This window comes from Colletotrichum abscissum (genome assembly GCF_030869225.1).
Source record: "Colletotrichum abscissum strain IMI 504890 chromosome Unknown Scaffold_5.1, whole genome shotgun sequence".
Lineage (NCBI taxonomy): Eukaryota > Fungi > Ascomycota > Sordariomycetes > Glomerellales > Glomerellaceae > Colletotrichum > Colletotrichum abscissum.
This window is the reverse complement of record NW_026850431.1, coordinates 628,317-642,949: the sequence shown is the minus strand read 5'-3', so window position 1 is coordinate 642,949 and position 14,633 is coordinate 628,317. Positions and strand designations below refer to the sequence as shown.

The 14,633-nt window shown below is 44.7% G+C and overlaps 5 protein-coding genes across 5 annotated transcripts; 4 read left to right on the top strand and 1 right to left on the bottom strand.

Annotated features, from left to right (window-relative positions):
* Positions 1-382: 382 nt before the first annotated feature.
* On the top strand, positions 383-2,259 carry CABS01_02723 (sugar porter family MFS transporter; the record flags this gene model as incomplete). Its single annotated transcript, XM_060536101.1, has 2 exons — positions 383-758; positions 818-2,259. The coding sequence occupies 2 exons, from the start codon at positions 383-385 to the stop codon at positions 2,257-2,259; spliced, it is 1,818 nt and encodes a 605-aa protein (XP_060394013.1).
* Positions 2,260-3,425: 1,166 nt separating this feature from the next.
* On the top strand, positions 3,426-5,293 carry CABS01_02722 (AMP-binding enzyme; the record flags this gene model as incomplete). The annotated part of the gene is made up of 4 exons (XM_060536100.1): positions 3,426-3,522; positions 3,605-4,851; positions 4,916-5,040; positions 5,098-5,293. 4 exons carry the CDS (start codon positions 3,426-3,428, stop codon positions 5,291-5,293), a joined length of 1,665 nt encoding a protein of 554 aa, XP_060394012.1.
* Positions 5,294-5,720: 427 nt separating this feature from the next.
* Positions 5,721-6,560, top strand: CABS01_02721 (uncharacterized protein; the record flags this gene model as incomplete). The annotated part of the gene is made up of 1 exon (XM_060536099.1): positions 5,721-6,560. One exon carries the CDS (start codon positions 5,721-5,723, stop codon positions 6,558-6,560), a length of 840 nt encoding a protein of 279 aa, XP_060394011.1.
* Positions 6,561-12,058: 5,498 nt separating this feature from the next.
* Positions 12,059-12,883, top strand: CABS01_02720 (uncharacterized protein; the record flags this gene model as incomplete). Its single annotated transcript, XM_060536098.1, has 2 exons — positions 12,059-12,440; positions 12,498-12,883. 2 exons carry the CDS (start codon positions 12,059-12,061, stop codon positions 12,881-12,883), a joined length of 768 nt encoding a protein of 255 aa, XP_060394010.1.
* A 556-nt stretch (positions 12,884-13,439) lies between these two features.
* Positions 13,440-14,043, bottom strand: CABS01_02719 (intracellular hyphae protein 1; the record flags this gene model as incomplete). Its single annotated transcript, XM_060536097.1, has 2 exons — positions 13,440-13,862; positions 13,981-14,043. The coding sequence occupies 2 exons, from the start codon at positions 14,041-14,043 to the stop codon at positions 13,440-13,442; spliced, it is 486 nt and encodes a 161-aa protein (XP_060394009.1).
* Between the last annotated feature and the right edge of the window lie 590 nt (positions 14,044-14,633).

Genomic DNA, 14,633 nt, shown 5'->3' with positions numbered 1-14,633 from the left:
GCGTCTGTCACCAGCTGGCAGTAATCGGACTCGTCTGAAACGCGCCTGTGCTTTCCCAGCTCATCCGGCGGCGCATCGCTGACGGCATTCGGGGACGCAGCATGCGCTCATCCATGTCCATCTTTGTGCAGCTAACAACGACGTACGTATTGAATGTCGAAGTAGCAGAAGCTCTCTTCGCATTGAATCGTCACTCATCTTGCAGAAATGCAAGTGTGATGAGATCGCTTCATTCCACACCGGAGCGTTGACCACCAGCTCTCAGCCTGCTTCGATCACCCTCCGGCTATGGGCAACTGAGCGAGCCACAAATTCACAGCCTTGAGCCTCGTAGGACACCCTCTTGTAATCACCGAGCCAATAAGTTGCAACTGGACTCATAATGGCCTCTGCCTCTCGCGATGGCGCCCGCTTCCAGCCACTCCCCTCGGGACCCTCAGGGCCGGGCTCTAGCTCCTCGAGGTCGTCCTTTGACTCAACGTCCGATCCCAACGATGCCGACGACGAAGCTTTCGCACTTCTATCCGACGACGATGCCGTATCTCTTCTTTCGGATGACATAGAGCTCGAAGAGATCTCCATAGCCGGGCCATCCGCCGGCTCGGGCTCTCGTCCGGCTAAGTCCCGGTCAGAGATGGATCAGCGGTTCCAGGATGCCATCAACGCCGAGCGGAACATGACGCCACGAGATGCCATCCGCGCCTACCCGATGGCCGTATTCTGGAGTCTCGTCGTGTCTCTATGTGTGATCATGGAAGGTCGGTTCAACATTAGAGACAGCTACCTACGTGAGTACTCCAAGCTAATGAGTTCATAGGCTACGACACCATCCTCATCGGCAGCTTCTTCGCCCACCCAGAATTCGCAAAGAAGTTCGGCGATGGCAAAGATAATGAAGGCCGAGACCAGCTCTCCGCCCTCTGGCAAGCCGTCCTCGGCAACAGCAGCACCTTTGGCTGCATCATCGGCGTCATCGCCAACGGCTTCCTCGTTGAGCGGTGCGGCCAAAAGACAGCCCTCATCAGCTCTCTCTTCGTACTCTCCGGCTGCATCTTCATCACCTTCTTTGCAACCAATAAGACCATGCTCATGCTTGGTCAGATCGCGTGCGGCCTGCCCTGGGGCGTCTTCGCATCCTCAGCACCCGCGTATGCGTCTGAGGTCTTGCCGTTGACGCTGCGGGTGTATCTGACTACGTGGACCAACATGTGCTTCATCATCGGCCAGCTCATGTCCGCGGCCGTACTCGCGGGGCTACTGCCGCGGAAAGACGAGTGGTCCTATCGAATCCCGTTCGCACTACAATGGTCCTGGCCGGTACTGCTCATCCCGCTGCTAGTATTTGCTCCGGAGTCCCCATGGCATCTTGTCAGGACCGGCCAGCTCGACAAGGCGGAGAAGGCATTGCTACGTCTCCAAAGGCGAAAAGTTAACAACCTAGACGCCAAAGTCCGTCTACGTGAAATCATAGAAACCGATAGAATGGAGCAGGTGCACCAGACAGGAACAACCTACTGGGACTGCTTCCGCGGCGTCGAACGTCGCCGCACAGAGATTGCATGCGTAGCATTCGCAGGCCAAGTCCTCTCCGGCTCGAGCTTCGCCTACAACTCAGTATACTTCTTTCAGCAAGCCGGGCTGAACCCGCAAGATGATTATAACCTCAATGTCGGCGGTACCGCGCTAGCTCTGGTGGGGACCGTCGTCAATTGGGTCGCGCTGATGCCGTACTTTGGCCGTCGTCGCATCTATCTCTGGGGCATGTTTAGCATGTCCACTATACTCTTCATCATCGGCGTCCTCGACAGGATAGGCCGGTTGCCGAATGCACCATCGTCACCCATAGGCTGGGTCCAAGCCTGTCTTACCCTGGTGTGGACTTTTATCTTCCAGCTATCGGTCGGTCAGCTTGGGTGGGCTATCCCAGCCGAGGTTGGATCTACGCGTCTACGGCAAAAGACCATTTGCGTCGCGAGGTCTACCTATTATGTGATGAATCTACTGGCAAACGCCTTCCAGCCATTTTTTATCAATCCGAACGCGTTGAATCTCAAGGGTACTACGGGTTTCGTCTGGGGAACCTCGGCGTTTCTCACATTTGTGTGGGCATTTTTCCGGCTGCCGGAAACAAAGGGGCGCACGTACGAGGAGCTGGATTATCTCTTTCACAACAATACCGCGACGAGGCAGTTTGACAAGACGGAGGTGGATGTTTTCGAAGGAGGCTATGAGAAAGTGTCACCACCTAACTCTCGATGAGTTTCTTCATGTTCTCCCGTAGGATTCAGCTACTGGATGAGAGGATATAGCAATAGGTAAAGTGCTTAGGTACTTGTATGAAGAGAAGGAATTACAAGTATCACTTCTTGTCCGATTGGGAAGACATGCCATTGAACAATAGTGGTTTCTTCCTGTTTATCACTCGATGTCTTGCGCAGTCGCTGTTCACCTGTTCACCTGGATCCAGAGATCCCGGTCAGCGAGCGTTTCTTGGAAATTTGAGATTTGTGAGCCCTGAGTCTGGATACCTGACGTAGCTCATGACTATGCGCACACTCGAAGTCACTATCCCGAGGTCTTGTCAATGGTAAACATTTCAGCTGAAGTAGCGCTTGTACATCAGATGCCTCGATCTTTTGACTCGTCAACCTCGATTCAAATCCGGCAGAAGCTCACACGAAGAGCAGGGATCATAGCTCAACGCCACGGAATCTCCCCGCACATCCACAGCCTAGAGGCAAAAGGGCAAAACACACACACACACCGACCCCGGTCAAGCTTGCTCTCCCCCACCAAAGGGCGTCAGGGCGCAGCCAACACGCTGGCAAGCTTCGGAGACTCGACGCTAACGAAGCGGTTACCCCAACGAGTAAGCAGACTGGAACGTCGGCGAGCGGGCAGAGCAACGATCCTCCCTCTTTGTAGAATCATCCTCGGCACTGGGCGGCCCTTCAAATTAGCTATGGTTTCGCGAAACGCGTGCGCGGGGACTAGGGGACCTGCGGCTTGCCACGGCTTCGGTGCATGAGACGGGCCCGGATCTTGATAACAGATGCAATGCGGGGAAAGCTATCTTAGTGAGCTGCTCGATTCACACAACGTCTTCTTTTCTCGGTCAGCTCTTCTCCAAAAACTCACTTCTTCACCTCTGCTATACTGAGTAGTAACTCGTTCCGCGTGCATTGACCTCTAACAATCACTTCCTCCAACGTCTCACCCTGACTCCAATTTGACCTTCTTGAAGCTGCTCATCTCCATCTCACCTACCTCTCCCCCTTTCTGCGTTGACGGGAGCACACATCAAGCTGGAAATACTTTAGAGTAGAGCAGAGCTTCAGACACGCCCTATCTATCTACCTGCGTTACAGGCCTGAGATATTATCCTAACAACGCGTTCCAGATCTTGAGAACCGGCAACACTCAAGATGGCGACTGTTGTAGAGAAGCGGGGCGGCCAGACCATTTACAAGTCCCCGGATCACATCGATCTCCCCAAAGTCGACCTCCTCACATTTCTATTCGGTGAGTCTCACAGTCACGCAGACCTTCAACACACACCGGCATCCTCCACCGTTCGCCAAACACACATGCTGACAGGATGCAGACTCACCAAATGAAAGACTGCGCGATGACACAGTCCTCCACGCCGACGCGGCCGATCCATCCAGATCAATCACCAAATCCCGCCTAGTGAAGGCTCTCAAACAGCTTGGTCACACACTCCGCCACCAGTACGGCATCAACAAGGGTGACGTGGTGCAGGTCATCTTCACAGGCCACTACATGGCCCCCACCGTCTTCTACGGTATCATGGCAGCGGGCGGCACCGTCGCGGCGTCAACGCCGTCCTCCACCCCGCCAGAGGTCGCGCGTCAGATCAACCTCACCGAAAGCAAGATGGTCATCTGCAGCCCTGACCTCAAGGCGCTCGCCGCTGCTGGTGGATCAGCTGCGGGACTACCCGACGATCGGATTCTCTACATCGGCGACAGCCACGAGTTCCAGCTCTTCGAGGCTAAGACGGATAAGCGTGTGCCTCTTTCATCGCAGGAGCTCGACTGGGAACGGGTGACGGACCAAACGAGACTCGAAAACACTGTCGGCTGTTACATCTACAGCAGTGGCACGACTGGTATCCCAAAGGCGGTCAAAATTTCTCATGCAAACATGATTGCGCAGACCATGTTCATCTCGACGCCAACGATAGAATATTACAAGACGCACCCGAAGATGGAGTACATCACGCTCGCACATTTACCGGCAGCTCACATCTCTGGTCTCCAAGCCTACATCGTCAACCAGACCTTCATGGGCGGCATCGTCTACTGGATGAAGAAGTTCAACTTTGTGGAATTTCTAGACTACGCGAAAAAGTACAAAATCACATCCTTCTTCAGCGTGCCGCCTATCTATCTCATGATTGCGAAATCACCGCTGGTCAAGGATCATCTCGACACCGTGGAATTCGCCCTCACGGGAGCTGCGGCTCTAGGAGGCGAAACCCAAGCCGAAGCACAGCGAAAAATGGGCAAGGGAAAAGCGATCCTCGGCCAGACGTGGGGTCTCAGCGAAACTACCGGCGGGTTCACGATTCTTCCCCGCCATCTCACAGATGACACGGGAAGCGTGTCCATGATTGTGGCCAACTGCGAAGCTCGGCTCGTCGATGATGAGGGGAAGGACGTCGAGGTTGGTCAGCCGGGAGAGATGTGGTGCCGTGGGCCAATCATCACCAAGGGGTACTACAAGAACGATAAGGCCAACAAGGAGGCATTTGTTGATGGTTGGTTCTGCACTGGCGACCGATTGTCGTTCAAGGATGGAAAGTTCTACTTTGTGGATCGGAAAAAGGTTCGTATTATTTGCTTTCTTGGTACGCGCTACCGCGGATGAAACTATAGCTAACAAACCTCAGGAACTCATCAAATACAACGGTTTCCAGGTGGCTCCAGCCGAACTTGAAGCATTACTGGTCACGCATCCGAAGATCCAAGATGCGGCCGTCATTGGCGTCGAAGGCGAAGGCACCGAGCTTCCAAGGTACGCAACTTCCAACTCCGTTAGCCAGCATAAACCAGTGAACTAACGTCCTTCTAGAGCTTATGTGGTCGCCGATAAGAAAAAGATTTCTGCAGAAGAAATCCAGAAGTGGGTGGCAGATCAGGTTGCTAGTTACAAGAAACTTCGTGGCGGCGTGATTTTTATCGATGCCATCCCAAAGAGTCCCTCTGGAAAGATCTTGCGCAAAGATCTAAGGGCACTTGTGAAGCGCGAGGCTGGCGCGAAGCTCTGATAGAACTGAGGTAGACAGCCCATAAAGAATGTGAACAGAGAAAGCTTCACTTCATGAAATACCATGCGTTGTAGATGCCTTGGGACTTAACATTGAGTTTTGTCTGAAGGTCCTTTCTCCGAAGTCCACGTAAAGTTCAACATCAACTCTAACGTCCGCTACCGTTCTTGGTAGTCCAGGCCGCGATGGTCAGTACCAGAGTTGTCCCTTACGTCAGGTAGGGCCATTTTGGATCTATCTCCGAAGGGTATTGCTCTAGGTATGCTATGTGAAATTCCCCTTGACACTTCTTCTTGCCATCCGCACCTTCATCCTTTAACCTGCATCTGTGTTACATCTAATCCATATTGGATCTCTGGGACAACAACATCACTAGTTACTTCTGTCATCATCATAATTGCACATCACCTCTTCGGAAACCGCAACCATGGGACTCTTAGCATCTATCAGAAACCGTCGTTCCGGTGCGGGAAAACCGAGGCCTCCTCCTCAAGCATCAACCCATGTGCAGCAGCCTATGCCATATCCCCCTGCCACAGTTGGTCCAACTACCTATAACGCTCCGACGAATTTGACTCCCATCGAGCAGGAAAACCGACGCCTTCTCCAACTCACGCAAAGTATGGAAGAAGAGAGAATGAGAGAGCAGGCCCTTGTAAACCAGATCGTCGAGGCCGCCTATCGAGAGAGATATGGTGATCAGTGGCACCTTCATCTTCAAAATCAGCACCCGACACCACTCGAGATCAGACGCAAGCCCGTTCCCTCTAGCCAATCGACCTCTCGGGACACCAGCCCCGGCGCCTCGTCCCACTATAGCGGCACTACGATGAACGAGCACGCTGAGGGATCTCAGCTGAACACACCGAGTCCCAGCTCCAGCAGATCCGGCTCCCAAAGCCCTCACAGAAGCGAACATGAAGGAAGCAGTGGCCAAGCAGACCTTTCTACAACATTTGTCGACGGGAGCAATCACTCGCATGTGGTCAACGCCGGGAATAATATGCACCCTTATGCTGCAGTTTGGCCTGTCAGCTACGATCCTCCGCCATACACTGCCCACCGACCTCTTTCTGTTATCTCGGAGGAAGGCACAGGCCAGACAGCAGTTCAAACAGCAGCTCGACGTGCACTTCTGCTCGCAGCTCAGAGGCAGGTCGTGCCTGTGGTAGTGAACAACAAGAAGAAGTTGAAGTATGAACCAGCTCCCCTGAACCATCTTACTCGAGGAACAATGCGGAAGAAGCCTATGGGTACTTCGAAGTAAGGGAGGAGAAAAGTCGATACCAAGAGTAGAAAGAGTAAAATAGGATATAATGAAGTAGTATTCATAAATAGCGAATTTTACATGTGTCTTTCTGGAAGAGGCTTATACAACATCATGTCTCTGCAATATGATGTCTTCAAAACCATCAAACCTGTGGCGAGTAAAATTACCGGTCCCATAGCACCATTGATTAACAATGATTAAGCAGGAGATATGCCTAGCATGGACTCCTCATGATAAACTAGAAGATAGTGTGTCGACGGCAGTCATCTCTCCACCACGAGGATCCAAACATTGAGGATCAAGATTAGACGCGACATGGCCAATCATTTGATGAGCTTGCTATGAATTTTGAATCGAAAGAATCCCTCACAAACAATTGAAGCGCGATGAAGCGTGAAGGGCTGATTCGCAGTGGACAAAGTTCCGCCTCAACAAGTGAGAATCAGGGCCTGTCTCAACTTGGGGCTCTCGCCGAACTACTCGTATTGCTGACCAGGCACCTATGATATTGATCCTTCGAGAAGCTCCTGCAGCATTTTGCCAAGCCGGCCTTCCATCCGTGCCAGCCTGCACGAACTCATACAGCACACAGCCGGGCCTTGCTTTAGTCGAATCATTCTCCAACGAGAGTGCACATCGTGGTCTGGACTCAAGATATGAGGTCATTGCATCGCATTTTGTGAGACAGTGATCACATTTATCGACTTTGTCACATTTCTAGGCAGGCCGAGGCTGACGAAGTGGTTTTCTTGTCCATCACCTTGCAGCTGGGTCTCGCAGGTTAGACGATTCCGTGAGGAGCCGAGACAAGACGATCGTCTGTCTCCCCCCACCTTCCTATTTCACTTGGTGTCAGTTCATCCCATCTTGCCCATGACCCAAATATTAGGATTTGATGCAATGTGACCATCCACTCGTCTTCCAGACCACCGGAGCATCATCGGCAACCCGCCTTCATGGGTGGATGGAGCGAGGAATGACACGATTCATCAGCTCTGATGCTTCAAGACGTGATTCTACCAATAGATAAGATAGACCATTGCTGACCGACATATCAGGCGGGGTCAGGATGTAGTCAGATAGAGTTCGGGGTGCCTGCACTGACGTGAGATAAAGTAGACCAGTCGGCAAAACTAGCGCTTATACCCATATAAACAAATTAAATATAAGGTTCGTATTTAATTATTTAGCTCATTTCTCGCGCTATATTTAATTATTTAATAATTAATTAATAAATTTAACTAATTTTTTAATCGGGAATTAAATAAAGCTATTATAAAAGTCCTTATAATACTAACTTATAAACTTTATCTCGATTAGTTTTTTTAATTAAAAAATTAACCTCCTATTTTTATAATACCGCTATAAAGCTAGTTTTTAAAATATTAAACCTCTTTTAATATAAAAGATCTTATTAATAATTATTATAAAGTTAAAGTTAATTTTATAAAGCTAAATATCCTCTCGTAATTTATTACTATTATAAGGATTATAAAATATTAAATATAAGCTTATTTAACGTTAAATAAGTTAGCTAATAGTTAATTTATTATTAAATTAGGTTAAGGATTAGCTAAGGGATAATTTATAAATAATATTAATTAAGCTTAAGTATATAGTTAATTATTATATTTATTATTCGAGATATTAACTATTATTAATATTACGAGTTTTTTATAATACTTTTTAAAATTATAAGGGTAATAAAAATAGTTTATAACTATTATAGTAAAGGAGGAGGACTTAGATAACGAGGAGGAGAAATACTTATTATTTTATTTATATACTATTTTTATTAATAATTATAAAGTCCCTTTTTCGTATTAAATAGTTAGTAGCTCTACTCGGGCATATCCTACCTCTTTTTTAACTATTTTAATCCTTACTTAGGGTAAAGAATAATTATTATAATATAGAGCGGAAAGTTACCTAACTTAGTATAATACTTATTAAGGACTTACTAAGTATTAATAATTAATAATTAGAAATATCTTTATAAATTAAAATTATTATTAAAAAATAGCTTTACTCGCTCCCTAAGTATATATTTAAATTAAATATAATAAGGGATATTATTTAAAGTTAAAAATTAAAAAAGAGGTTGAAATATAAATTAACGATAAGCTAATTACTAACGAAGTAGTATTATTTACGTTAATTATAATTATGATATTATAATTTAAAAAGCTATAAGATCTATTTTTTTTTAAAAAAGTTTATTATATAACTTCTTTTACTCTTTAAAATAGTTAATAAAGTACTTAAGACTTATTATTATTTTTTATAAATAGTTATAACTATCTCTTTTACCCTAGCCCTAGTATTTTATTATTTAAAAATAAAGTAGCTTAAGTACCGCCTTTAGCTCGGCTAGTAGTTACTAATCGTTATTATTAAAAACGTTTTTAATAAGGATCCGTTACTTTAGATCTTTATAAGCTTAACTAGTTACTAAAAAAGTATAAATTTACTTTCTCTTTTATAAAGAGCGCTATATTATAAAATATATTAAATTCTATTTTATATTATTATTAAGTATTAATATAAGCTCTTATAACGACTATTTAAAAAAAGTAAATATATCGTTTTTATTAGTCTTATTACTAACCTTAAAAAAAGCTTTATATTATTAAAGTAACGAGTAAATAAATTTAATAATATTCTAAAGCTTATTAATAGGGCCCTTTATATACTAAAAGTTAAGATCTTCTTAAAATTACTTAGTATTAATTAATATATTTAATTCTTATTTAAATACCTCTTTATTATTACTAAATAAAAATATTATAAAAGGGATCTCGAAGTAGGTCAGAACGCTACTATATTAACCTAATTAACTAAAGACTTAATATAAAAAAAGAAAAAATAGAATAATAAATAAAAGCTAATAAGCTAGCCTTTTAGGCCTAGTAGTTTAGCTCGTTATATAACTATTAAGAGCTTAGCCTCGTAGCTTAAGGCTAAGCTATAGGGCCTATAGGGCCCTAGTACCTACTACTATAGCAAAAAGGCCTTATTAACGAAGTTAAAAATATAACTATAGTACTTTATCCTCTAATTAAAAATATTTTCCTAAGTATAAGTATAAAATAATATAGAATATAAATAACCTAAGTAAGTATTATTATTTAAAGTATTATTATAAATAACTACTCTAACTTAGTTACTTAATTCTTAATTATTTATTATCGATTTTATAATTTAGGTAATATTAGCCCTATTATAAGTACTATACTATTATTATAAAGTAATAAGGTATTATATCTATTACTTAATATAGTTTAGAAAGTAAATAAAAACGGTAATAATAATATTCCGTATTAGCGAGGTTTATAAATCGAATAATAAATAGACTTTTATTATTAACCTCCGGATCTCTACCCTAATTATATTTTTTTTCTTAATAAAGATCCTACTTAGCTCCTTTTTTATATTTTTATATAATAATAAGAATTTATTAATAATATTATAATCTAATTAATAAAAGAGGGCCTAGAGATAAAGATCTTAAAAAGTTATAAATAGGCTATTATTATTAATAATATACCTAATTATTAATTCCTTAATTCTTATTACTTTGCTTTTTATAATAATACTAAAAATAAGTTTCCGTTTTTTTAATATAAAATCGTACTTAAAGGATTTTAATAAATATAACGACTTATTAAAACTTAGATTTATTATTTAATATTTTAACTTTAAATAAGCCGTTACTAAGCTCGTAATTACTATTTTAAAATAAGTAATAATACCTATTTCGTTATAATAACGATAAAACTAAAAAACTTTATTTTAATTATTTTTATTATAAATTTTTTAAATAAAGACCCCCTCTAAGTAAATTTACGATTTTTTTAACCTTATACCCTTTTATAATATTAAATCGTCATTAATAAAAGTCCTCTTTTTTTAAATTATTTTTAAAAGGGCGTAGAGGCTATTACGATTTTTAAAATTAATTAATAATACGAGGCTAGTATTAGTTAGGGTTTATAATTATAAAGTAATTTAAAATAGTAGCTACGTATTAAAAATCGTATAACTTATTACTAATTAATTAATTATAATATAATAAATTAATTAATATATAATTTAATTAATTTTAATAATAATTATAATAAGTATAAAGGGTTAAAAGTAATAATACGTAACTTCGTTAGTTTTATTAATATTAAAAAAAAGGGGTATTAAAGGTTTTTTAAATTCTTAAATATAATAAAATACTAAATTTAGGGTTTTATAATATTTAGGCTTTTTTTTTATAATAATTATTAATAATTTATTTAATTAAGTAATATAATACCGAACTTATAATTATAAATAAAGAGTCGTAAGTTCGAATCCCGCTTTAAATATTTATATTTTTAATTACGAACTTTTATAAAGTATAATTAAGAATATTAATTTTTAATTAGCCCGGCCCCGGATTTTTTTTCCTAAGCGACCTTATATTTAATTAAATACGTTAAATATAGGGCCTTACGATATTTAATTATTTAACTTATTAAAATTCCTATATTTAACTGTTTGTTTAACTTATTTGTTTGATTGATTTGAATGGGTATAAGCGCTGGGCAAAACGCGTGTAACTCCGGCAGCGGGGCGGGACAGCCCGTCAAGGGAGCGGCTGCGGGCCTCTAGTACGAGAAGCAGGGGCTTCGGTTGTTAGATGGAGAGGGTTGTCACTATAGGCGCGTGGATGATTCCTCATCGAACTCGGTCATGCAGCTCCAGCCATCGCTGCAGTTTACCGCCATCGACCGCGGAGTTCTAGGATGTCTCACTTCTCGCCCTGATTAAGGTTGTGACGATAATCAAGTGCGGACTTTTTCTCGGCCGATGGCAATATCAAGGGAGTAAAGGTGAAGGCTGGCTTCCCTAGAACCTGGTATTATCATATGGAAACTCCGAGCCGATCTAGGCAAGGGAGAATGCCAGCTTTGCATTCGCATGCCAACGCCACACCCGTCAGCGCAAATCCAGCCTCATAGACCCTTCAGGCTCGGACTTGGCAATGAGAGAACTGCTCGAAATGGTCTGGAGGGGTGTGCTACATGTTTCGCAGCGGGATGTTACGATTGGTGGTTGGAAGGGACCACTTCTTCTTGGCTGCGCGGAGCCTCGAGTGATTTCCAATTTCCATCCCTTGAGAAAGTGCGCAACCCACCTTCATCACCCTGTTAGTTCGCGAGAGCGTCATTCGTCTCCTCGGATGCCCTCGCCTTCCTTCAAGCAGGTCATCGGCCAGTATGCAGGGGACATGCGAGATGCAATGGACTTGCGTTGCAGGATTCAGGCAACGTTGCGTTCTCATCATCGAGAAACTGATCATGACGTGCCCAGGTTATGAGGCCTGGCTAGACCTCACGAAGTGAAGTAGATGCTATGTTTGAAGACTATAAGTAACTCAGTGTTACTCACTGGAAAATAGGATGGAAGAGAAACTCAAGCTATCCAGAACAAATCCCCTATTCTCGTAGATCATTCAAATCACAATGCACTTCTCATTTATCGCATCTGCCCTCGTGGCAATCACCCCAGTCCTTGCTTTGACTCGGTCTCCTGCGCCGACTGTTACAAATGGCCAATACGTTGTGGACGGCTACGCATATGCCAAGCGCCAGATTTTCAACTTTGCCAGCGGCACTACCCTTCCCAGTGGCCTCTACAAGAGCACATGGAACATTTCTGACCCGCCAACCCATCGCTTCGACGCAGCCAACGTCGTTGTCGGCAGTGGGTATATGAATCTTAAGGTTCCTGGCGGCCAGACAGCCATGCCTTACAGCGCAGCTGAGGTCTCCACGACCTTCAACGTCAAGTACGCCTCAGTTCGTACTGTCGCTATCTTCAGTGAGCCTGCTGGAGTCTGCAACGGTAAGTCACGTATTCGCACCCCAGAATCTGCCACTCGGTACTAACAATAGACTACAGGGGCTTTCTTCTATCAGAGTGACAGCCAAGAGACTGACATCGAGTGGCTTTCTGATCCGGCTTCCCTCAGCAACCAAGGAACTCGCAAACTCTGGCTCACGAACCAGGATGCTGATGGAGATGGTATCAAGACATACAACGCCATCTCACCCCCTGCCAGCCCAACTACCACCGAGCACGAGTACCGTCTCGACTGGACTCCCGGCCGCGTTACCTGGTACGTTGATGGCGTCCAGGTATGGACTACGACTGGTGATGTGCCCTCTGCCAGTGGTCCTTGGGTTTTTAACAACTGGTCCAACGGCGACAAGGGATGGAGTGCCGGACCCCCTTCCACCCAGGCCGACTTCAAGATTAAGGATATTTACATGTACTACAACCAGTAAACTGTGGGAAGGCTTCTACACGTTGAAAGCTTGTGCCATTGAATGTGGTCATTACCGTCGAAATCTGTCTGACATGGCCCAAACAATGGTTACATCTGATGTCTCAAAGCCTTACGGAATCAGTTATGTACGCAGCGATGTTTCAAGTCAATTTATCAGTTCGATCATGCACGGTGCTATATATCTTTCAATTGAACGGAAGTCGTTCATATAATGATATGGGAAGAGGGAGAGTTGAGCTGGCTAGTTTCATGCCCAGTACTTTGGTTTCCATGACAGGTGGAGGAAGCCGCAAAAACCTTCCTCGTGCCTACTTATCAGTAGCGCTGGCTAGGTACAACTACTATAACATCAAGACTGCTCACGTTATTGGTGACTCAGAGTACACACGTCGGAGGCGTTATATAGATGGCAGCAAGTGAATGATTGTATCCAGCTCAATTTTGATGCAGTGATCTGCCATCTATTCCACCCTACAAGTTCGGCCCAGACAATCCTGTCAATTCAATGTTCCTATTGCGAGACAAATTTACTAGATCCATAGCGTAGGAGCTCTTTAACAGACGGGAATATTGATGACATCGCCAACTTGGAGCAGAAGGGGGTCGACACCCTGGTTGGCAGCAAGGAGAACGTTGACATCAAGGCCGAGACGCTCGGCGACGATGAAGAAGGTGTCGCCGGCAACGATGGTGTAGGTGGCCGCGCCGCCCTCAACGCAGGTACCGGTGCCGGGCTTGGACAAGCAGGAGGTGTTGTCGGGGTTGCAGACATAGGTGGGGACCTTGAGGACCTGGCCGAGGGCAATGAAGTTGGGGTTGGTGAGGTTGCTGGCGTTGGCGATGTCGCAGATGCCAGAGCTGTACTTCTGGGAGATGATGGTCAGGGTGTCGTTGGAGACGACAGTGTAGTCGATGGTGGGGCCGGGGGAGCAGGTAGGGGTGGCGGTCGCCGAGGCCGTGGCGGTAGGAGTTGCCTGCTGTTTGATTGTTAGTTTGAGTTCATCTTCATCTATGTTAAACCGTAGCTGAGCTCGGTCGTTCATGGTGTGGAAGATCATTTCAACTGATATGATGCTAGAAGTTGAGGTAGCTTACAGGAAGGGCAGCGGCCAGGCCGGCGATGGCGAGGACTGAGAAGAGGGCGGAAGTGAACTGCATTGTGGCTGATTTGGGAGAATCAAGATTATTGGAGTTGAGCGAAGGAATGAAAGTTGGTAGTATCGAAACGATTGTGTTGGTATAGAGAGAGACTGGATCGAGAAGCTGGATGCTGATGATGACTTCCTAATAGATCAGTAGTACTCGACGATCTCTCGCCCTACTTATATGGAAATCAACAGCCCCTGAGAGAAGAGGGAACCAACAGTTCGGACGCTAGCATTCTAGATCCCGTGAAGGAGCACTTGGCAACGGCAGTGTCTGTTTGTGGGGGCAGATTGGTTAGGGGCTTGTTCAAAGAGGGGCTGTGTGATGAAGCTCTCCGTGTTTTGTTCAGGCTAATTCGCAATGTGTCAAGGCGTGAGACAACAAGCAACAGTAAACGAGGCTGTTGCGAGCAGCAAATTCACGATTGGAGTGAGAGGTACTTCCTGAGCCATGGGCTTGGGTCACTCGGAGACTCGGGCATGATCGTGTTCCTGGCAAGCCAAGCAAGTAAACCTAAATTTCTGGAGATCGTGGCCCCCTGATTGACTCGTGCCAGACGTTGGGTCTGGGGAGGCCCTTGCAAATTTGCTGCGGTTGCCAGG